Genomic DNA, 26,035 nt, shown 5'->3' on the forward strand with positions numbered 1-26,035 from the left:
GCTCTTCATATTCTTGACCATAGGAACGTAGCAAGCACATAAAGAGTGAGGGGTGGGAAAAACCAAGGCCAAAACAAAAAGGCAAAACCAGGCCAACAGAAGCTCAACAAGAACACAGGAGCCCAACCAGAAAAACACCCCCAAGAGAAAACAGACCTCTCAAACAGCCGCCTGCAAAACTTTGTGGCCAAAAGAAGCATCCACAGACGCCAAGACATCCACTTCATAAAACTTAGTGAAGGTGTGCACCGATGACCAGGTAGCCGCCTTGCACACTAAGAAAATGTAAAAAGAAAAAAAAAAAGGATATAGAACCAAAAGTCCTAAAACTAGGCAGAAATAAACTGGATGCCTATAGCAGAGAGGGGGATTAATACCAGCTAAAACTGCCCATAGGCGTTGTCAACTTTATTTTTCTGCCTAGTGTCCTACTCCTGTAGGTAGCAATATAACCCTATGGTCGAGAATATGAAGAGCTGTGTTTGTCAATGAACGTAAGAAGAAGTGCCGTTAAATCATTATTGATTTCTCCGGATTATGTTTAAGCCCCGAAGAAAGGGTCTTTGGATCCAACACCTTTTCTCGACTTGCTCCTAATTAGTAATGTTATCTTTGAAAACAACTTATTCACTTTTAGAAGGAGAAAATTGCTTTTCTTGTGGGTGGGTCTTTTGATGTTGAGTAAGATTATGCTTATGAGAGAAGCACTTGTCACATTCTAAACATCTATATGGTTTCTCTCCTGTGTGAGTCTTCATGTGTGCAGTAAGACTGGACTTATAAGAAAAGCACCTATCACATTCTGCACATTTAAATGGCTTCTCTCCCGTGTGAGTCCTCTGGTGAGCATTTAGAGATTCCCTATATGAAAAAACTTGTTCACAGTCAGAGCAGGAAAATGGCTTCTCTTGCGTGTGAATCCTGTGGTGTTGGATAAGAGCATTTCTCTGTGAGAAGCACTTGCCACATTCTGAACATCTAAATGGTTTCTCTCCAGTATGAGTCCTCTGGTGACAGGTTAGCGATGACTTCAACAAGAAAACCTGTTCACATTCAGAACAAGAAAATAGCTTCTCTTTTGTGTGAAGCTTTTGGTGTGAAACAAGGCTTGCCTTATATGGGAAGCACTTGGCGCATTCTGAACACCTAAATGGCTTTTCACCCGTGTGAATCCTCTGGTGAACGATCAGTGAGGTCCTCCATGAAAAAACTTGTTCACATTCAGGGCAAGAAAATGGCTTCTCTCCTGTGTGAATATTTCGGTGTTCAGTAAGATGTGACCTGTGGGAGAAGCATTTGTCACAAAACGAACATCTAAATGGCTTCTCTCCCGTGTGAACCCTCTGGTGTCTGATTAGGGATGCCTTCCGTGAAAACACTTGTTCGCATTCAGTACAAGAAAAGGTCTTTTGTGGCGTGTGAATAGTTTGGTGTTGAAAAACATTATGTTTTTGTGAAAAGCATTTGTCGCCTTCCAAATTTTTAAAGAATGGATTTTCTCCGGTGTGAGCCATCTGAAGATCACTGAGGCTTGAACTGCAAGTAATATTTCTCTGGCAATCAGAGCTCTGGTCTTCTACTTGACTCATCATAAGTTGATGAAGATCTGATCTTCCGAAAATCTTCCGACAGTCTCTGTATGGATAAAAAAATAAATGTTACGTGGAATCTTTCTTTTTTCACGGTTAAAATATACCGCATGTGCACCTAAGATTTGCCATGGAAATGAACAGCTATTTATCTACATAATTTATTAAAGATAGGGGGACCTTCTTATCTGCTTATTGGCACACTACAAAACCAATTGTCAGGGCCTGGACTTGAACCTGGGACCTCTGTTGTGTCTGGCAATGACTTGTCACTGATCTACCTGGGATGCTGGACAGCACCCTGCATAAACTATTGGACAACCCTGCCTTGATTTCTGTTGAACCTTGAACTCTTTGCTACTCCCATGAACTTTCCGATTTACGCCATGTCTCTAAACGTCTTTTTTTGCCAGATTATTCACACATTATCTCGCCCACTGCCTCGAGCTATCTCTATTGCTAATTGGAATTAACCTTGGCTTGTGACCCTCGACTATGAAACTCTTCTCCTGCACCCATCCTGGCTTGTGACCCCAATTATCAAATTGCATCGGCCTTGGCTTGTGACTCCGACACCGATCGTCGGTCTAGCAGTTCAGACAATTCAACCTCTTAACCGATTGCCGACCGCCACAAGTACATATACTGCGGCGGTCAGCCCAGTGCAGGCAAAGTGAGGTATGGGTACGTCACTCGCCTGCAAGCCATTAGGGGGCGAGCGCGCACCGCTGGAGGCGCGCTCCCGCCCCCGCTCGCCCCCCCTGATCCCCGCGCGTGTGACCGGCGGACATCGGGTCACTCACGATCATCCGTTACAGAGGGAGAAAGGCAGGCGGCTAATGTAAACAAAGCCGCCTGTCATTCTCCCCTGTGTAGCAGCAGAGATCATACGGTCCTGCTATGTAGGATCGTAGATCTCTGCTGTTACACAAAAAGCCACATTCCTGCACAGTAAGAATCACGCCCCTAGGGACACACTTAACTCCTCCTTCTCCAATAAAGTTAACCCCTTCCCTGCCAGTGTCATTTTTACAGTAACAGTGCATATGTATAGCACCGATTACTGTAGTAATGTCACTGGTACCCCCACAAGTGTCAAAAATGTCAGGCAAGGGTCCGATCTGTCCGCCGCAATGTCGCAGTCCCGCAAAAAAAAAATCGCAGATCGCCGCCATTACTCGTTAAAAAAAAAAAAAAACAATAAAAATGACAAAAATCTTTCCCTTAGTTAGTAAATGCAATAACTTTTGCTCAAACCAATCAAAATACGCTTATTGTGATTTTTCTTACCAAACATATGTAGCAGAAAACAAATTGGCCTAAAATGTTAAAAAATTTAGATTTTTACATTTTTTTGGGGAATTTCATATAAAAAAAATGTGAAAAATATTGTTATTTGTGAAAAATTGTCGCTCTTTTTTGTTTATAGCGCATGATAAAAAAAAAAAAATCGCACAGGCGATCAAATACCACCAAAAGAAAGCTCTGTTTGTGGGGAAAAAAGGACGTCAAATTCATTTGGGTACAGCGTCGCACGACCGCGCAATTGTCCGTTAAAGTCACGCAGTGCCAAATCGCAAGATACCCCCTGGTCAGGAAGGGGGTAAAATCTTCCGGGGCTTAAGTGGTTAAGAACTGAGAACTGTGCTTAGACGTTTAGCTGTCTAAGAGAATTTAGGCATTCTCCTTACACCAATTATTTTAGAGATCTTGTCGAACGGTTACAGAGACTGCTGTAAATTATGGCATGGACTGGGTCAAGGGCAATGGGAGGTGTTAGCTAGTGGGTGGAAAATTATCAATGAACTCCATAATGAAAAAAACTTCACATTTAGAGTACAAAAATGCTTCATCTCCTGTGTGAATATTTTCCTTTTCAGTAATATTATGCTTGGGTAAAAAGGTCTTATCACAAACCTAAATTATAACTAAAGGCAACTAAAGTTTGTACCTTTGGATAGGGTATAGAGAGATTAGAAGACCTGTCAGATCTTTATTGCCCTCTGTGCCCCATTAGGGAGATTCATGCTCTTTATTTTTCCTGTTTACCGTTATCACTAAAAGTAAATGTGTAGGAAAATTCTAAATTTTGGGTTGTCCCTAGAACAGGAATAGAAGGTAAATCTTCCAATATGCCTCGTTTCCACTGAGCAGAACGGTTCAGGTCGGTACAGTTTGGAAGGGTTAGAATGGTCCGGCCTATTCAGGTGAGTGTTTCCACTGCAAGTTGGACCGCCAGGGGCCATGTGGGGTTTACATCAAATGCCTTTTGACGTGAGCATTGAGGTTTTCCTGTCCGCCAATCAGTGGAATGTATCGTGTGACTCCAGTAGCTCCGCCCTAACCGTACCGTACCATTTCCTATGGCCCTACATCTGAAGGAGGACCAGGAATGGTGCGGTTTGGTTCGGTTGTATGGGTCACTTTCATAATGGAAACACTCAAAATAGCGTACCGCACCGAACTGACCCGAACCGATCCACTCAGTGGAAATGAGGCAATAGAGACACTATTTCTGGTGCCCTTGGAGACAACCAGGGATTCCCTCAAATTGGGGGATTTCTACATACTTCCTGTTTTTTGCTTTGGGACAGGAAGTGACAGAGAAAGGGACACAGATGGTAAAACAGGGGTTATAACCCTCCATCACTCTACCCAAAATGAAAAAAAAAAAAAAAGTTTTCCCTTTAGCTCTATTTTAATATCTAAAATAACTTGTTTCCTGTGTAACCCCTGTTGTGACTGGCGAGGGACAACTGTTAACCTACAGTAATGACTAAAGCTGGTCATGCACTATACAATTCTCATCTGGTTCCTGATAAGCTAACTAAAATAATTTCAGTGGGTGGTCCTTTTGCCTACCTCCTGCCAATCATTGAAAAACTGAAGGAGCCACACAGAAAATTGTTGGCCAAAAAGTGGCTGCATCCAATGCAAAGACTGTATAGGTATTTTGACAGCCAGAGGGGCATGCTGTAAAAATACAATAGGCAGAGTGGATGATTCCTCTATCTGTCCTGTATAGTGTAGATGGGAGAATCTGCTAGTTTCAGTTTAAGTTGTCAGTGTATAGCCTGCCGAAAGATTGGGGACCTTCTGGTCTGCTTAGCAACCCATCACAAAATTAACCTTTTTCATCATTCTTGTTTAAAGCCAGCCATTGATGGATCAAATATTGGCTGGTTCAGCAGGGGCCAGTTGAGATTTGATCCATCTATAGGCAGGCTGGTTGTACTGATGCCAATCTATTGATCGACTTCAGTACAACCAGCCTGTCGGATTTTTTGCATGCTGTAACTAAATGTAATTTGTCGGGATTAATTGGCAAGTTATAAAATTTTTTTTAAAAAACACATGGAAAACTGGGTACTGCATGGAGGATATGTGGTAATGCCAAATTAAAAGATAAATATACAGAGAGGAGAGATTTTTTTAATGTGGGTTTGAGAATGGTTCCTGAATTGGTCATCTTCTTTTGTGTTCCTGGTTCATGCCCGCCGCTTACCTTGTCTATGCCAATTTCCCTCAATGAGCTCTAGCATGCCTATTTGAGAATTGTTCCTGAATTGGTCATCTTCTTTTGTGTTCCTGGTTCATGCCCACCACTTACCTCTTTGATGCCAATTTCCCTCTATGAGCTCTAGCATGCTATTTTGCACAGCCCTCCTGGCACCCTACAACCCGCTCCACACAATCCTGCAGCACGTGGCACACTGCTCCTTATAACCCTCTGGCACCTCAACTACCCTTTCACTCATTGAAACATCATTTCATTGGCAAAAGACAGGTGGAGGCAGAACCTGCATAGGGAGCCAGCAGTTGATGGGCCAGGGGAAAGGTGAAGGGAGCAAGCTGTAACGCTCCTGCGTTTTCTGAAACAAGATGGATTTGCAGCTGCAGAAAAACTCCACTCAGCAGTCATGTAGAGATACGTTGAAATACCAATTCCAACTCCCAAGACTCATCACTGTGGTCTGTCTGATTCAGCATACAAATATACACACTCAATAAGATGTTCCTGGAGTGATAGATGTATATAGCAGTATAGTGGTGATGAGCTAAAGAGACAGGTATGAACAGTGACAATAGGTGAACAGCACTTGAGAGAAATGTTCATGAGAGTATAGATGGTAACAGGTAGGATGCAGATAGGTTAGCAATCATGTATGGTAGTAGGTGGTAGGATAGCAGATGACATACAGGAGAGACTAACCCAGTGCAAGGATAGATGTTAGTAGGCTCAAGAGCTAGCAATCTAAATAATAGTGCAGATGATAGTAACAGTCCTTAATATGCAGAGCTAGATAGTGTAAGCTTAGTAGGAAGGTTTATGGAGGATTCCCCTGCGGGGTACTTATCACTAATAGCAAGCAGTAGTAGAGAGGTTCGGTATGAGCGAGTGATCCGGTAGCGGGATACAGGGATCAGTAGCGAGGTTCCGACAGCGAGGTACGCTTGTGAGCATATGAGCTTCAAGGCAGGTTGAACGAACATGTGAGTGAGAACGCCGGAGGTTGAAATAGCCGCTCTGCAGTGATGACAGCATCGGTCTTAAAGGTGTATGCGCACCTACCAGAAGAGAATGGTGGGACGCATACATGAATGGGAAGTGAAATAAGGGGTACCAGAGGTACCAGAACATTACACAAGCCAACTGGCCATACATGCATTGTTTTCCAGTCTACTAACTTTTCCTGTCAATCCACATTCCTCACCATCACTGCCAACCCACACTCTTCACCACTCAAAGCTTCAAACACCGTTGTTATCACCTCTTTGCACTCTCTACTGTCACTGTCACCATCACAGTTCCTGCTGCTTCACTCTCTTCAGCACTCCACATAATCCCCACTTCTACACGCTCTCTGCTTCTAGTTCACACCACACATAGGCATAGCTCCACATTCCAGATTGTAACTGCACCTTTCCAGTTCCTGTTGATCCACACTCCCCACCATCACAGCTGCCCCACAGTCCCTACGGCTCTAGTCTCTATTCTTACTGCCATCACTGTCCTTCAACACTCCCCTCAGCTCCCCCACAGTACCTGAATTACACACTGCACAGCTCCACACTCCCCACCATTACTGCTCTACAGGCCCCAGTGCTCTACACTCCCCTCTGTCACCATGATCTTCTACCCCCCACCGGACACAAGTCCTGCTTCCAGCTGACCCCTATCAATGCACAGCCTCCACTATCACAGTCACTCCACACTTCCAGTTTCCAATCTGTATCACACATTGCACATCTTCACACTGCTCACCACCACTAACCTGTACTCACTCCTGATCAACTCTGCCTTACAAGAACCATACATCTTAAAGTAGATGTTGTGAAGGAATGTGATGAACACTTGTGAATTAAGCAAAATGTCTATTTTTCTATGTGTATTCTTCTCTACATGTATATATATTTTTCCTCTGTCGTCCTTACTCAAAATGGCCGTTACTAGATACCTCCCACCCCCCACCACCGAGATGGAATGTGAAAAGAAAGATGGAGCCTTGGCACAGTGCCTTCAAAAGAAGATAACATTCATGAACTCTAAAGGGACCACCTTATAACGGACCTGACTAATCAGAAAGCTGCAAATAATCAGTATTATGCTAATATTATGCTTGTGACGTACTAACATATGACACCGCCTACTAACTATATAATATACTGTCCATTAGAAATAAAAGTATTATCATTTACCTGAACAATGTGTGTCAGTCTATGATATCCCCGTGCATGCACTATAATTACCTATTTAATCAGATCCAGCAGCAAGAAATCTATTTTGAGCCTGATTGAGGTTCCTTAACCATTACAAATGGCGCCCAACGTGGGGCTTCAGGTGTTCGTCTGCCGAAAAGCCGCGTAGGAGGTTTGGCGACTGGATGAGACAGACCAAGAGGGACTTGCGCACCCCTGAGAGTACGGTAGGTACTTTTACCTTACCACTGTACGACTTGTTTCTGTCTTATCTTAATCGCAGATCTCAGGTGCTTTTCGAAAAGACATTTCAAAAGGTGGGTAATCCTCACCTGGGGCTGTTTTTATTAACCCACCGTAAGATTTCTGCTGGCTGTATATTGTTTGTTCAGTGTCTGCCATCCTGAGTGAGTGTGTCTCTGCAGGCTGGAAGGTTGCATTTGTGTGTCACCAAGTGAGCTGTTTTGCCCTTGGATTCAAGTGAGCTGTTTTGCCCTTGAATAAGACGGATATTTGCAACGTACGTCCTTTGAGACGGGATACTCAGAGGTTTGGATCCTCTGAGGGGAAATCCCAGCTGCAGGTGGATGCCCGACACTAGGGGAGGCAGGAGTAATGTCTTCAGTGTCTGTCGTTTTGCTTGAAGTGTATCTCAATAGGCTGATACACTAGTTGTAAGCGTGCCTTGGATTCAAGTGATCTGTCTGCCCTTGAAAAGATGGACCTTACAACATACGTCCTACGGGACGGGGTAGGAGGTTGACTGATTCGAAGGATCTCCTGAGGGTTGTCAGCTGTTGAGGTCACATGACAAGAGAGAGACGATAGGAGTTATGTTTTGTTCTGTGTGTGTTGTGAAATGAAACGTACATTGTTATTGTTACACAGATAAATCCAGTCAGGTTTGAGGTTGCTACGGGCAACACAGAGAGAGAGAGACAGAGAGAGGAAGGGGTTACGTTTTGAGTTTGTCTTTTTTTTTTTTTCAGTTCAACCCCCCTCCTTCTCTTCTGTGTGTCCCTGAAAGTTTTTTTTTTTTCTCCTCTTCTCTCTGAGACTAGCACTGTTGGTACACCCCCACGCGCGCAGCTGGCATACTTTTGTTTCCCTCGTGAGAAAGAGGGAGGGGGTCACTCCTTGCGCGGAGTTTGGTGGACAATAAGCCTCAGCATTACTACATATATGCAATTATTACTTTTTTTATGGAATTTTTGGAGTTTTGCCATTTAAACATTTGTGTATAAAGTGTACACACCGTTGGCAAGAGTGCTAATCATGATTTAAAAAAAAAAAAAAGTTTTTATCAGGAAGCACAGTTTGCCGTAGTTGGCTGGATATTTTGAGGCTATTTTTTTTATAGAATTAGAGATAATGAGAACTTACATTTTGCAAATAGGTCCCTATGTAAAAGGAAGCTCTGGGACAAAAATTTTGAAAATTGGCTACTTACCAAGGGGGGGGGGGGGGTTTCAACTGTGAATATTTTTTGTTCCTGAAATAGTTATAGAATTTAGTGTGACCATTGAACCCTATTGGCACTGAGCCAAAAGTTTCAAATTAGATTAACTCTATATCTGCTTCTAATATTTGAGAGATATTTAGGGGGCATCCTCTATTCCAGGAGGGGAACCTCTGATCAGCTCTGGTCATCCCTGGTCTGAGTTTTGAAAATTGGCACACAGCCAAAAGTTTTAAATCAAGTTAAGCGATTGGTTACCAGTGCTGACCCCTCCGGCCGTCAGCTGAGACAGCGGCAGGAGAACAGAAAAGTGTAAGAGACCTTGCATTTGAGCTGGGTGGCCCAGAGAGAGGGGGGAGAGGAATATGGGTCAGCATATTAGCAAGCCGGAGAAGGGAATGTTTGCATATGATATTGTGAAGCGTAGAGAAGAGAGTGAGGCTGTTAAACATTTATCCAAGATTGCAAAAGTCTGCAAATTAGAAGATCCCGTGGAAAGGCTTCAACCAGAATTCTGGCGTGTACTAATCAGGGATTACAAAGGAATTTTGTGTGATAAGGGCTTGTTGACCGTGGCAACAGCCTGGTATAAAACCGCAAAAGCTCTGCATTCTGAAGGATGGCTTGAAGAGACAATCAAGGTTGGAAACTCTATGATGTATGTATATCATAAAGTAGATCGTAAAGACAATAAGCCCCCACCCTATAATGGCGTCTGGAGAAGTAAAGGGGAGGGTCCTTACTCTCCGCCTACCGCCCATTATCTTCACACCACTCCTACTCAAACGCAACCCACAGGGACAGTTCCTGCGGACGGCCATCTTGGTGCAGTCAAGTCTTCACTTCCTGCCCCGCCCAGTACAGTTCCTGCAGACGGCCATCTTGGTATACCCGGAAGGCCTAACAAAGGTCTATATCCAATTCTTCCTGTTCTAACACTCCCATCCTCCCTGGATTACAGGTCCAATATACTAGTGATGAAGACACATCCGACTGGGACGACCAACCGCAGGTGACAAGCGCACCCAATGATTTAACCCCATCACAAACAGCGACCTTAATGACAAGTCTGCCTGACCCAGAAACACAGCAAATGCCCCTATACCACATGATAGTACAGCTACAAGAAATTTACCTAGTTCTCTTACTGAGCCAATCCAAGTGGGGACATTTCCTGATTTGCTTGCCAGATTTGTGGTGTCTTCTACATGCCCCTTGCATCTGCTAGCAGCTGATTCGCTGTCCGGACTACAGGCCTCAATTATTTTTTACGCCCGAAGGAGGAGCGAAGCTACATACTCCCCTATCCTTAGAAGACTCATCTGCCTTGTGTTCTCTGCCTCTCATGAAGACACTCCGTGAAGCGACAACTCCAAGTTCAGTACCACTGAAGTACTTGGCAGGATCCCTGCATGCCTATGGTCCACTGAACTGGAAGACATCGATCACTTTAAAGTACCGCCAGTCATGGTGCAACTAAAACCTGGGGCACTCCTACCTGGAAAACCACGCCTCCAGAGAGACTGGACCCGTTGAAGCTAGCTCAATCCGAAGCTATCTCAAAACAGGTTGAGACCCTTGTGTTTAATGGCGCTTTGATACCCTGTACTTCTGAATGCAACACACCTTTGTTCCCAGTGAAGAAACGGATCCCAAAAGGTGAACCAGAGAAATACAGAATGGTCCAAGATTTCCAAGCCAATTTGCCAAAGCCATAACCTCTGTCCTTGATACCTGGCAACAGGAACACCCTACAATGACTCTTCTCCTCTGTGCAGATGACTACCCCGCTGCTGAAGAAAATTCAGAAAGTCTACTATGCTACCTTGCAGAACAAGGCTGTAAGGCCTCCAAAGAGAAAATACAGTGGTGTTCCAAGACTGTCACCTTTTTAGGACACTGCATTTCTAAAGGCACAAGACATATCGCATCAGACCGAGTAGCCGCAATCCAGAATATTCTTCAACCAAAAGCAGCTAAACAACTGCATGCCTTTCATGGACTCATATTTTACTGCAGGGCATGGATCCCTGATGCATCCCTCCCCATGCAACCACTCTATGATGCTCTCAAGTCCGTGCCATTTACCCTGTCAAACGAGGCCCTGGACAATTTTATTCTGCTGAAGCACGCAATATCCACAGCTCCTGCTTTGGGCCTTCCAGATTATGAGAAACTCTTCAAACTGTTTGTGTCGGAGAAGAATGGCCACGCCACAGGGGTCCTGGCTCAGGAACATGGAGGATGGACTAGACCCATTGGTTACTACACTTGCCGCCTAGACCCCGTGTCTAGAGGTGGTCCTTCCTGTCTAAGGGCTGTCTTTGCTGCCCCAGCACTCTTAGACAAAACTTCAGACCTTGTGTTAGCACACCCCCTACTTCCTGACAACATGACCCTCCGAAGGTGTCTCACTCTCAACCCGGCCACCCTTCTGCCGTTTTTCGAGGGGGGAGAAGGAGAAGGTGAAGAAGGAGAACCCTATGACACTCCACATGACTGCTTTGAAATGCTGCGCTTGGAAAACCCTGACCATATCTCCCTACAGTGAGTGAAATTCCTCTGGAAAACCCTGACTACACACTTTTTGTGGATGGCTCTAGATATGCAGATGAAGGAGGCAAGTACCACACAGGTTATGCTGTGACTTCTGAATTTGAAAGCCTACAAGCAGATGATTTTGGTATCATCCGGAGAGCTAGAAGGGCCGGAACATCGGTGAAACATGGTCCTGCCATCAAGGATTTAATGGATGCACTACTCCTACTGGAACAAGTGGCTGTCTTGAAGGTTAAAACACATGGCAAGCTGAATTCTCAAGAAGCCAGGGGAAACCACTTGGCGGATCCAAGTGGCCAAACCAACGAAAAACGGCCGAAGCGGCTAAAGAGCAGAGTGAATCCTCAGTGCAGATGCCTTTGGCAGTGCATGTGCCATCTGACAGATTATACCTAGCCTCTATGCAAGGGCGTCTCACACAGATGAAAAGCTGGAATGGATCGACAAAGGAGAAGAATACAAAAGACAAGGAGGACAGAAAAGACACCGCAGAAACATTTGGAAAAACCCTTACGCAGTCACAAACGAAAAAACTACTTAGTGAGATAGTATGTAGATTTGGGGTCCCAGAGGTGATAGAGAGCAATCAGGGCCCAGCTTTCACAGCAACCCTAACAAAAGAGATTTGGGCAGCACTGGGAGTTCAGTTGGCTTTACGCACCCCATACCACCCTCAAAGTAGTGGGAAGGTAGAAAGGATGAATGGGACTCTAAAGAATAGGATGTTAAAAATGGCTCAAGAGACTAACATGAGTTGACCAGACAGTTTGCCTATTGCCCTGTTCAGTGTCAGACACACCCATTTTGTTTGGTTCAGCCCCCAGACTTGGCTGTTACTCCCCACAGCAGTCGCAGTTACAATCTGATATGTTAACTTGTTATGTTACATATTTGTCTAAAGCCTTAACTAATATCCATTCTCGAGTATTTTCCTCCATTCCAGATCCAGAAACAGACTTGGGAACCCACAGTCTTCAGCCGGGAGATTGGGTGTTAGTGAAGAAATTCACAAGAAAAATTCACTTAATCCCCGATACAAAGCACCTGGATACACGCCTTTCACTGCAAGAAAGCCCAATCTCCTGAAGACAAGATCCTGCTGGCAGCACAATGATTGTGCTGTATATCCTTTTTTTTTTTCTTACAAGTTTGATAAAAGCTCAACAGGTGATTATCACCAAAACAGGTACTCAACAGGCGGCCATCGCTAAGACAAATGGTGTCGCTACATTTTGGTACAATTCATCCAGCACATAAGTGGTTACATTTATTTATTTATTTATTTTTTTTTATCTTTGTAGTATATTATCCCTGATAAATACACTGACTCAGCACCCAACCACAGGAGGAAGCGAGCAGCTCCCTCTGGAAGCTTTGATCCTAATGTGTAGATGCCATAGGGGTCCCAAGGGGGGTCCCAGATGAATTCCAAGCTTGGGATCAATATTTTAGCTGGATGAGTGGGTGGCAGAAGGCGCTCGCCCAGATAGGAGTAACAGTACTGATAATCCTAGTTCTTTTAGCCCTGATTGTATGCTGTATTCTAACATTTATAAAGAAGCTAATGAGCAAAGCTGTAGACAATACATTTCTCCACCAAGAAGAAGAAGACCGCCTTATGATGGAAGAGGACAAACCCTTCACCCCTCTACAGTCACTCCCTGTTCATAATTTCACAGTTCTATAGGGTTATAGGGATAGATAGCACCTGACTGCCCTCTCCAGGCTGTATTGAGGGGGGTAGTGAACTAGTTACTGCCCTTCTCTATGTACAGCCCTAAAAAAGTTCCGGAGGAGTTTGGGCCAGGTGAGTAGGCACTTTAGTATGAGGGACAGAAGAAAAAAATAGCCATTTTAGGGGGGCTTGTGAAGGAATGTGATGAACACTTGTGAATTAAGCAAAATGTCTATTTTTCTATGTGTATTCTTCTCTACATGTATATATATTTTTCCTCTGTCGTCCTTACTCAAAATGGCCGTTACTAGATACCTCCCACCCCCCACCACCGAGATGGAATGTGAAAAGAAAGATGGAGCCTTGGCACAGTGCCTTCAAAAGAAGATAACATTCATGAACTCTAAAGGGACCACCTTATAACGGACCTGACTAATCAGAAAGCTGCAAATAATCAGTATTATGCTAATATTATGCTTGTGACGTACTAACATATGACACCGCCTACTAACTATATAATATACTGTCCATTAGAAATAAAAGTAGTATCATTTACCTGAACAATGTGTGTCAGTCTATGATATCCCCGTGCATGCACTATAATTACCTATTTAATCAGATCCAGCAGCAGGAAATCTATTTTGAACCTGATTGAGGTTCCTTAACCATTACAATGTAAACCCTATGCTTAAGTAGAATCCCAGACAAAAATAAGATAAAAATGAAGAGCCCATTAAAAGATAAAATAATGAAACCAGTCCCTGCTGCTCCCATGCTGGCTTTCAATCCAGAAAGTTCCCACACAATGATCTTTTCTGCCACTAGATGTCCTCAGTCCTCCTACACTTCCTTTGGGTCCTGGAACAGGCCCCAGCCTGTGACTGGACAGCGAACTGAGAAGCAGCACAGTGATAAACTTATCTCATTTTCACTCTGCTTTCTACTTCTATCAGCATGCTTCTTGTTCTGCTTTTTCTTCTACTACTCCAGCCCTGCTGTACAGGGACTGCCAGGGGCTGATATCAGATGTTTTGGAACTACATTTCCCATGATGCTCATGAACTCTACAGTGTAGTTGAGCATCATGGGAAATGTAGTTCCAAAACATCTGGGGTGCCAAGGTTTGCCATCACTGGTCTAGGGGAATGTTTGACCATTCTTCCAGAAGTGCATTTGTGAGGTCAGGCACTAATGTCGGACGAGAAGGCCTGGCTTGCAGTCTCTGCTCTAATTAATCCTAAAGGTGTTCTGTTGGGTTGAGGTCAGGACTCTGTGCAGGCCAGTCAAGTTCCTCCACTCTAAACTCGCTCCTCCATGTCTTTATGGACCTTGTTTGTGCAGTAAGTGGATACGGCATTTGGGGGGAGCAACAAAATACCACACACAGGGAAGTGATAGGACAACTGTGAAAGTCAAGGAAGTGAATTTACACCCCCAGTGAGACTGACACCAGTAACAGCAAAAGGGTTCAAATGTGCATCTTTCATTAAAATAATTATCGGTGATCCTGCCATGAAGATCACTGTTCAGGCACTTCCTGGCATGGGTTGGCATGGGTTGACATTTGCTGCACTGCACTGACACACCACAATATACAGTTCCAGCAGACAGTATAGGCAGCTCTGATATCATAGACATATTCCAATGGGGTCACCATCAGAAATCTCACCCTGCAGACAGAAATGGACTACAAAGAGGATGGAGGAGATCAGTGGATTGAGTTGCAAGAAAAAATGGGTAAAAAGATGAATAGTATTTGCCCGAAGAAAACTAAATGCTGACTGCTTTCATACACAATGCAATAGAGCGCTACGGTAATACGTCTATTATAAAAGTCACGTATGTGTATGGTTAGAGAAAAGATCAGATGATGAGCGGTACAAAGTATCATCATGGACAACGGTAAAAGGAGGGAAGAGCGGTGACACTATATTGCATATAAAGATATTAAATAATTTCACGTATTGCAGCTTACCTGTTCTTAGATGTGGTGGGTGTACGGGTTTTCTTATTTCAGGCTAAAATCATTCAATGCAAAGAGAGAAAAATTCTTCGAGATCCCTTCAGAAATGCTCTGCTTGTGTTACATTCTGTGCTCTGAACTGAAATCTCAAACAATGTTATCAGCCCTTGTCAGCTCTCTGTGAACACCTCCCCTCCCCCTATGAAATGGAAATGAGGAGGGAAGTGTGTGACGCACTAAGAGAACCGAGGCAGAGAGCGCACACTGAGGAGAACCGAGACAGAGAGCGCATACTAACCGAGACAGAGAGCGCACACTGAGGAGAACCGAGACAGAGAGTGCACACTGAGGAGAACCGAGACAGAGAGCGCATACTAACCGAGACAGAGAGCGCACACTGAGGAGAACCGAGACAGAGAGCGCACACTGAGGAGAACCTAGATAGAGAGCGCATACTAATCGAGACAGAGAGCGCACACTAAGGAGAACTGAGACAGAGAGCACACTAAGGAGAACCAAAACAGAGAGCGCACACTGAGGAGAACCTAGATAGAGAGCGCACACTAAATCGAGACAGAGAGCACACACTGAGGAGAACTTAGATAGAGAGCGCACACTAATCGAGACAGAGAGCGCACACTAAGGAGAACCGAGACAGAGAGCACACTAAGGAGAACCAAAACGGAGAGCGCACACTGAGGAGAACCTAGATAGAGAGCGCATACTAATCGAGACAGAGAGCGCACACTGAGGAGAACCTAAATAGAGAGCGAACACTAATCGAAACAGAGAGCGCACACTAACCGAGACAGAGAGCACACTGAGGAGAACCGAGACAGAGAGTGCACACTGAGGAGAACCGAGACAGAGAGCGCATACTAACCGAGACAGAGAGCGCACACTACGGAAACCGAGACTGAGAGCACACACTGAGGAGAACCGAGACAGAGAGCGAACACTGAGGAGAACCGAGACAGAGAGCGCATACTAACCGAGACAGAGAGCGCACACTGAGGAGAACCGAGACAGAGAGCACACACTGAGGAGAACCTAGATAGAGAGCGCACACTAATCGAGACAGAGAGCGCACACTAAGGAGAACCGAGACAGAGAGCACACTAAGGAGAACCAAAACAGAGAGCGCACACTGAGGAGAACCTAGATAGAGAGCGCACACTAAATCGAGACAGAGAGCACACACTGAGGAGAACTTAGATAGAGAGCGCACACTAATCGAGACAGAGAGCGCACACTAAGGAGAACCGAGACAGAGAGCACACTAAGGAGAACCAAAACGGAGAGCGCACACTGAGGAGAACCTAGATAGAGAGCGCATACTAAATCGAGACAGAGAGCACACACTGAGGAGAACTTAGATAGAGAGCGCACACTAATCGAGACAGAGAGCGCACACTAAGGAGAACCGAGACAGAGAGCACACTAAGGAGAACCAAAACGGAGAGCGCACACTGAGGAGAACCTAGATAGAGAGCGCATACTAATCGAGACAGAGAGCGCACACTGAGGAGAACCTAGATAGAGAGCGAACACTAATCGAAACAGAGAGCGCACACTAACCGAGACAGAGAGCACACTGAGGAGAACCGAGACAGAGAGTGCACACTGAGGAGAACCGAGACAGAGAGCGCATACTAACCGAGACAGAGAGCGCACACTGAGGAGAACCGAGACAGAGAGCACACACTGAGGATAACCTAGATAGAGAGCGCACACTAATCGAGACAGAGAGCGCACACTAAGGAGAACCGAGACAGAGAGCACACTAAGGAGAACCAAAACAGAGAGCGCACACTGAGGAGAACCTAGATAGAGAGCGCACACTAAATCGAGACAGAGAGCACACACTGAGGAGAACTTAGATAGAGAGCGCACACTAATCGAGACAGAGAGCGCACACTAAGGAGAACCGAGACAGAGAGCACACTAAGGAGAACCAAAACGGAGAGCGCACACTGAGGAGAACCTAGATAGAGAGCGCATACTAATCGAGACAGAGAGCGCACACTGAGGAGAACCTAAATAGAGAGCGAACACTAATCGAAACAGAGAGCGCACACTAACCGAGACAGAGAGCACACTGAGGAGAACCGAGACAGAGAGTGCACACTGAGGAGAACCGAGACAGAGAGCGCATACTAACCGAGACAGAGAGCGCACACTGAGGAGAACCGAGACAGAGAGCGAACACTGAGGAGAACCGAGACAGAGAGCGCATACTAACCGAGACAGAGAGCGCACACTGAGGAGAACCGAGACAGAGAGCACACACTGAGGAGAACCTAGATAGAGAGCGCACACTAATCGAGACAGAGAGCGCACACTAAGGAGAACCGAGACAGAGAGCACACTAAGGAGAACCAAAACAGAGAGCGCACACTGAGGAGAACCTAGATAAAGAGCGCACACTAAATCGAGACAGAGAGCACACACTGAGGAGAACTTAGATAGAGAGCGCACACTAATCGAGACAGAGAGCGCACACTAAGGAGAACCGAGACAGAGAGCACACTAAGGAGAACCAAAACGGAGAGCGCACACTGAGGAGAACCTAGATAGAGAGCGCATACTAAATCGAGACAGAGAGCACACACTGAGGAGAACTTAGATAGAGAGCGCACACTAATCGAGACAGAGAGCGCACACTAAGGAGAACCGAGACAGAGAGCACACTAAGGAGAACCAAAACGGAGAGCGCACACTGAGGAGAACCTAGATAGAGAGCGCATACTAATCGAGACAGAGAGCGCACACTGAGGAGAACCTAGATAGAGAGCGAACACTAATCGAAACAGCGAGCGCACACTAACCGAGACAGAGAGCACACTGAGGAGAACCGAGACAGAGAGTGCACACTGAGGAGAACCGAGACAGAGAGCGCATACTAACCGAGACAGAGAGCGCACACTGAGGAGAACCGAGACAGAGAGCACACACTGAGGATAACCTAGATAGAGAGCGCACACTAATCGCGACAGAGAGCGCACACTAAGGAGAACCGAGACAGAGAGCACACTAAGGAGAACCAAAACAGAGAGCGCACACTGAGGAGAACCTAGATAGAGAGCGCACACTAAATCGAGACAGAGAGCACACACTGAGGAGAACTTAGATAGAGAGCGCACACTAATCGAGACAGAGAGCGCACACTAAGGAGAACCGAGACAGAGAGCACACTAAGGAGAACCAAAACGGAGAGCGCACACTGAGGAGAACCTAGATAGAGAGCGCATACTAATCGAGACAGAGAGCGCACACTGAGGAGAACCTAGATAGAGAGCGAACACTAATCGAAACAGAGAGCGCACACTAACCGAGACAGAGAGCACACTGAGGAGAACCAAAACAGAGAGCGCACACTGAGGAGAACCTAGATAGAGAGCACATACTAACCAAGACAGAGAGCGCACACTACGGAAACCGAGACTGAGAGCACACACTGAGGAGAACAGAGACAGAGAGCGCACACTAATCGAGACAGAGAGCGCACACTAAGGAGAACCGAGACTGAGAGTGCACACTAAGGAGAACCAAGACAGAGAGCGCACAGTGAGGAGAACCTAGATAGAGAGCGCATACTAACCGAGACAGAGAGCGCACACTAACCGAGACAGAGAGCGCACACTGAGGAGAACCGAGACTGAGAGCGCACACTGAGGAGAACCGAGACTGAGAGCGCACACTGAGGAGAACCGAGACTGAGAGCGCACACTAAGGAGAACCGAGATAGAGAGCGCACAGTGAGGAGAACCTAGATAGAGAGCGCATACTAACCGAGACAGAGAGCGCACACTAAGGAGAACCGAGACAGAGAACGCTCACTGAGGACAGAGACAGAGAGTGCACACTGAAGAGAACCAAGAGAGAGAGCGCACACTGAGGAGAATTGAGAACAGAGACAGAGAGTGCACACTGAGGAGAACCAAGACAGAGAGCACACACTGAGGAGAACCGAGAGCACACACTGAGAACAGAGGCAGAGAGCGCACACTGAGGAGAACAGAGAGCGCACACTGAGGAGAACAGAGGCAGAGAGCGCACACTGAGGAGAACTGAGACAGAGAGCGCACACTGATGAAAACCTAGATAGAGAGCCCACACTAAGGAGAACCAAGACAGAGAGCACACACTGAGGAGATCTTAGACAGAGAAAGAACACTGAGGAGAACCGAGACAAAGAAATCACACTGAGGAGAACCTAGATCAGTGATGGCAAACCTTGGCACCCCAGATGTTTTGGAACTACATTTCCCATGACACTCAACTATACTGCAGAGTGCATGGGAAATGTAGTTCCAAAACATCTGGGGTTGCAAGGTTGCATCACTAACCTAGATAGAGAGCACACACTGAGGAGAACAGAGAGCGCACACTGAGGAGAACAGAGGCAGAGAGCGCACACTGAGGAGAACTGAGACAGAGAGCGCACACTGATGAAAACCTAGATAGAGAGCCCACACTAAGGAGAACCAAGACAGAGAGCGCACACTGAGGAGATCTTAGACAGAGAAAGAACACTGAGGAGAACCGAGACAAAGAAATCACACTGAGGAGAACCTAGATCAGTGATGGCAAACCTTGGCACCCCAGATGTTTTGGAACTACATTTCCCATGACACTCAACTATACTGCAGAGTGCATGGGAAATGTAGTTCCAAAACATCTGGGGTTGCAAGGTTGCATCACTAACCTAGATAGAGAGCGCACACTGAGGAGAACCAAGACAGAGAGGGCACACAGAGGATAACCTAGATAGAGAGCGCACACTGAGGAGAACCGAGACAGAGAGAGCACACTGAGGAGAACCTAGATAGAGAGCATGCGCTAAGGAGAACTGAGACAGAGAAATCACACAGAGGAGAACCTAGATAAAGAGAGCATACTGAGGAGAACCAAGACAGAGAGAGCACACTGAGGAGAACCAAGACAGAGAGAGCACACTGAGGAGAACCAAGACAGAGAGAGCACACTGAGGAGAACCAAGACAGAGAGCACACGCTGAGGAGAACCTAGATATAGAGCACAGGGACAGAGAGCGCACACTGATGAGAACAGGGACAGAGAGCGCACACTGAGGAGAACAGGGACAGAGTGAAACGAGACAGAGAGCCCACGCTGAGGAGAACCTAGATGGAGAGCACACTGAGGAGAACCAAGACAGAGAGAGCACACTGAGAAGAACCAAGACAGAAAGAGCACACTGAGGAGAACCAAGACAGAGAGCACACGCTGAGGAGAACCTAGATATAGAGAACAGGGACAAAGAGCGCACACTGAAGAGAACAGGGACAGAGAGTGCACACTGAAGAGAACAGGGACAGAGAGCGCACACTGAAGAGAACAGGGACAGAGAGTGCACACTGAAGAGAACAGGGACAGAGAGAGCACACTGAGGAGAACCAAGACAGAGAGCACACGCTGAGGAGAACCTAGATATAGAGAACAGGGACAGAGAGCGCACACTGAAGAGAACAGGGACAGAGAGTGCACACTGAGGAGAACAGGGACAGAGAGCCCACACTGAGGAGAACAGAGAGCGCACACTGAGGAGAACAGAGAGCGCACACTGGGGAGAACAGGAATGGAGAGCTCACACTGAGGAGAACAGGAATGGAGAGCTCACACTGAGGAGAATTGAGACAGAGAGTGCACACTGGGGAGAACTGAGACAGAGAGATCACACACTGAGAAGAACCGAGACAGAGAGCACACACTGAGGAGAAACGAGACAGACAGAGCACACTAAGGAGAACCGAGACAGAGAGCGCACACTGAGGAGAACCGAGACAGAGAGCGCACACTGAGGAGAACCGAGACAGAGAGCGCACACTGAGGAGAACCAAAACAGAGAGAGCACACTGAGGAGAACCGAGACAGAGAGCGCACACTGAGAAGAACCGAGACAGAGAGTGCACACTGAGGAGAACCGAGACAGAGAGCGCCCACTGAGGAGAACCGAGACAGAGAGCGCACACTGAGGAGAACCGAGACAGAGAGCGCACACTGAGGAGAACCGAGACAGAGAGCGCACACTGAGGAGAACCGAGACAGAGAGCACACACTGAGGACTACAAGCACAGAGAACACACACTGAGGAGAACCAAGACGGAGAAAGCACACTGTGGAGAACAGAGAGCGCACACTGTGGAGAACAGAGATCGCACACTGAGGAAAAACGGGACAGAGAGTGCACACTGAGGAAAACCGAGACAGAGAGCGCACACTGAGGAGAACCAAGACAGAGAGCGCCCACTGAGGAGAACCGAGACAGAGAGCACACACTGAGGACTACAAGCACAGAGAACACACACTGAGGAGAACCAAGAAAGCACACTGTGGAGAACAGAGAGCGCACACTAAAGAGAACAGAGAGCGCACACTGAGGAAAAACGGGACAGAGAGTGCACACTGAGGAAAACCGAGACAGAGAAAGCACACTGAGGAGAACCTAGACAGAGAGCGCAAACTGAGGAGAACTGAGACAGAGCGCAAACTGAGGAGAACAGAGACAGAGAGAGCACACTGAGGAGAACCTAGATAGAGAGCGCATACTAACCGAGACAGAGAGCGCACACTAAGGAGAACCTAGATAGAGAGCACACACTGAGGAAAACCTAGATAGAGAGCACACACTGAGGAGAAACTACCCCCCAATTTTATTACATAAAAGAGGTGTTCACAGAGAGCTTGGAAGGTTTAAACATTGTCTGAGATTTCAGTTCAGAGCACAGGAAATTACAAAAATACAAGATATTAAAGTGATTGTAAAATCTATTTTCTTCAATAAAAATAGCAAACATGTTATACTTACCTCCTCTGGGCAGTTGGTTTTGCACAGAGCAGCCTGGATCCTCCTCTTCTCGGTTCCCTCTTTTGCTCTTCTGGCCCCTCCCTCCCTTTGAGTGCCCCCACAGCAAGCAGCTTTCTATGGGGTACCCGAGCCGAGGCACAGCTCTGTGTATCCATTCAGACATGGAGCTGCGGTTCTGCCCCTCACCCACTCCACCCTCATTGGCTAACTGACTTTGATTGATTGGGAGCCAATGGCACCACTGCTGTTATTTAGCCAATGAGGAGGGGAGTCCCGGACGGCTGAGACAGTCATGGACATCGCTGGGTCGCGAGGGGGCTCAGGTAAGCATTAGGGGGGGCTGCTGCACACAGAAGGCTTTTTATCTTAATGCATAGAATGCATTAAGATAAAAAAAACCTGAAAATCGGCACTTAACCTCCCTGGCAGTATGATTCTTTCAGATTTTAGGTGCTGAAAGCGGTACCATTATTTTGCATGTAATTCTTAAGAACGAGCAGCCCAAACCAACTATTTATATATGATTTTTTTCACTGTGCGTCCTTCTTTATAACATCTCGGGTATGATAAAATTTGAAACACAAAATCATAAATTGTAATATAATAAATGACTATAAATAAGTTAAAGTATGTATGTATGTATATATTATATATATATATATATATATATATATATATATATATATATATATATATATATATATATATACGTATACATATATTATATATATATATATATATATATATATATATATATATATATATATATATATATACATAAAAAGTACAGTAAAATTGCAGGAAAGGGCACTGGGGGGCAATCTAATGTGAATTTATTTTATTTTGCATTGTATCAGTGTGTTTGGTGTGTTTTACTTTTAAATTTGCTGCCGGTTCCACCCCCCTGCGAGCGTCACGTCGCAGGAGAAGGAAGCCGGGGCACAGAGAGCATCGGGAGGAAGATCCGCCGCCGCACACTGCCTGCATACATCGCTGGATCCCGGTGACAAGGTAAGTAACCCCTCTACCAAGATCCAGCGATGCTTCTGGCGGTACCCGAGTGTGGCTCGGGGTTACCGCTTTTGGCACTGAAATGTAACCCCGAGCCACACTCGGGAATACCGCTAGGAAGGTTAAACAGAATGGAAGCCCCGATAAAAGAAGAGGAATTTATCTCTGTCATCAAAACCCTCAAGCTTAGTTCCACTCCTGAACTAAATAATGACCTGAAATCTTAACCAAGATCCTGACTGATAGGCTGAGTCCTTTTTAAGCCTATATGTCCATAAATACCAGGTAGGCTTTATCCCTGGCAGACAGGGCCCTGATCAAATCAGGAGAGCAATAGATATCATATCATTATTGTGATCAAACTGGGATGGGGGGTCTACAAAGAAGGGGTTTCTATTGTCCATAGACCTTCAGAAGGCATTTGATTTTGTTTCTTGGCCTTACCTCTTCACCATACTACAGCACTGGGGGTTCGGCCAGAACTTCAAAAATGTCTTACGTGCACATTATGCAACCCCCGAGGAAAGGGTGCGTTTAGAGGGATACTACTAGCTTTTCTCAATCGCTAGAGGTACGAGACAAGGTTGTCCACTCTCACCCCTGATTTTCGCAATAGCGATCAAAACCCTAGCCATAGAAACCATCCAGACGTTAATGGAGTCAGATGCGGTCCCCACACACACTCTTTGCAGATGCACACTCTTTGCAGATGACCTGCTTCTCTTTATTACACCCCCCCTCATTTCACTCCCAAATGCTTACCGACTGTTAGACAGGTTTGGTGATATCTCAGGGCTTTGCGTCAATTTGTCTAAATCAGAAGCACTTAACATTAATGTCCAGGAATCCCTGGTATCTGGATTGAAGGAACACTTCCCATACTCTTGGAGTACTACTTCCATACCCTATTTGGGAATACACCTCCCCTCCAGGATAGACAGGCTTTTTTCACTTAATTTCCCCCCTAATTACCAAAAACTAAATGAGGACCTGCTGTCTTGGTCTCAGCTTAGTCTCTCTTGGTTAGGTAGAAATAATTTGGTTAAAATGACGCTATTGCCACGAATACTTTATCTCTTTTACTCCCTACCCCTTCCTATTAACAAAGACCATTTACGAAGTTTCCAAGCAAAGATTGTGGCATTCGTTCGGGGTTCAAAAGGACACAGACTGGCAAAAAGAGTGCTTTTCCGAGCCTGTAACAGGGGCAGTTTGGGTCTACTGAACTTACTCCTATACTATCAAGCGGCACAATTAGCTCAGATTTCAGTTATCTACTCAAAGAATGCTAAACCAAATTGGGTTCATATGGAACGACAAGCAGTTCCACAATTCCCAGTAGACTATCTGATGTGGTGCAATTCTAAAACTCGTCCAGCAATCCTTGCCCCCACACTCTCTCACTCGTTGACCCTTTGGGACGGTCTCAAGAACCACAAGACCTTGGTTTCTCCCATTCGACCCCTAGCTCACCTCTTTCATAATCCCCAATTCCCCCCAGGAATGAACATTAAGGCCTTCCAATGGTGGTTAGACAAGGGGATGTACAGAATCGAACACTTCTTTGATGCCATTCATTGCATCAATAAACTAGGGATGCCAATTACTGAAAAATGTAGGCTTCAACAAATATCCCACTTCCTGCATCCTATCTGGATCTTCAAACCTTTACCACCTAGCATATCGCCATACGAGTTATGGTGTAGTCAAAACCCAGGACAGTGAGCGCTGCTGGATGGAGAAGCAGAGGATGGAGTGCCCGGCTCTGCCACCGGGCTGGAAGAAGGAGGAGGTCATTAGGCAGCTCGGTCTGAGCCAGGTCTACTACTTCAGGTACCTGGGAACGGGGGGGTGGAACACCGAACTTTACACTGACAGGAAACGCCACGAACTTTGCATAGCGCTGAGCTGATTGGCTGCTGCTTCTTTGTCTCCCTTTCCTTATTGGCTGTTGCGGCCTGCGCTGCCAACACAGGAATCCGGATAGTCAAGCCTTCTAGGTTTCCACGATTGGCTAAGTGACTGAATCTGTGCGATCATTGGCTGCATTTATTCCTACTGTTTTCTGCTCCCCTCATGATTGGCTGTTTATCACACAGCTGAGATTGTTACATTGCTTGAATATGGAAGTGGGTGCGAATTCCTCTTCCTGTATTTTGTTTCGGGGCACTTTGTTTTATTTCTATAGTTTTAACTGGGAAGAAATGATTTAAATTCTATTAACCACTTCTGGACCGGACAGTCCTACATACGAGACATATAGGGTGTTTCCTACTGACTGGCTGCAGGTAGGGGGGGCTTACTATGTGGTCTGTACTAGGTGGGAGGACTTACTGAGGGGTCTGCACTGGGAGGGGGGCTTACTAAGTGGTCTGTACTAGGTGGGAGGACTTACTGAGGGGTCTTTACTGGGAGGGGGGGGTTACTAAGTGGTCTGTACTAGGTGGGAGGACTTACTGAGGGGTCTTCACTGGGAGGGGGGGGGGTTACTAAGTGGTCTGTACTAGGTGGGAGGGCTTACTAAGTGGTCTGTACTAGGTGGGAGGGCTTACTGTGGGGTCTGTACTGGGAGGGGGCTTACTGAGGGGTCTGTATTAATTACAGGATTAATTAGTTAATAAAAAACACACTCAATTAAGCAAAAAAAAAATAAAATAAAAATAATCGTTAGATTAGTCGACTAATCGTAAAAATAATCGATAGATTAGTCGTCAGACAAATTAATCGTTAGTTGCAGCCCTAGTGGGAATGTCCCAGAATACGAGGGTTCTGGAAAAGGATCTTTGCTATCATAAGATGGGTTACAGGGTTGTAACACCCCTCAATTAGCCCTTCTGAACTTCCCAGTGGAGAGGGCCCCAAAATACATGAAACGCCTCATACACTTTATTTTCTTAGGAGCTAAATTGACAATAGCGAAAGCGTGGAAACAGCCCTTGGTCTCCAGTTGCAGTGCAAAGTGAAAATTTCTTGGATCATGGCCCAGGAAAAGATGGCCAGCATCCTACAGGACACTGTCAAGAAGTTTGAAGCAACATGGGAACCATGGGCTAAGTACATGCAAATACCTAAGACAACCTGTAGTCCTCCACAGTAACATGCCAATTTCCAGGCTCTGGCAGGGCTCCTTATTCCATAGACTTATCTGGCCCTTTCTTTCCTCTGCCATTACCTTTCTATTTCTCCGCTTCTCTCCTTTTTACTTCTCTCCTCCACCTAAGGAGGTCTACAGGTTAAAGGCTTTGTTAAC

General features: G+C 45.9%; 1 protein-coding gene across 3 annotated transcripts in view; it reads right to left on the reverse strand.

Annotated features, from left to right (window-relative positions):
• Window positions 1-449: 449 nt before the first annotated feature.
• Window positions 450-26,035, reverse strand: part of LOC309553579 (uncharacterized protein) — a 241,585-nt gene continuing 215,999 nt past the window's right edge. For 2 of the 3 annotated variants that reach the window (XM_082254855.1, XM_082254854.1), the window contains exon 2: window positions 450-1,635. In XM_082254855.1, coding sequence (XP_082110981.1) covers window positions 624-1,592 — 969 coding nt within the window. In that variant the 5' untranslated portion in view covers window positions 1,593-1,635 and the 3' untranslated portion in view covers window positions 450-623. Of the gene's footprint in view, window positions 1,636-14,957; window positions 15,086-26,035 lie in introns of those variants that run through there. The other variant, XM_082254856.1, reaches the window with a different exon arrangement.

This window comes from Pelophylax lessonae, assembly GCF_965119305.1.
Source record: "Pelophylax lessonae genome assembly, chromosome: 4".
Classification (NCBI taxonomy): Eukaryota; Metazoa; Chordata; class Amphibia; order Anura; family Ranidae; genus Pelophylax; species Pelophylax lessonae.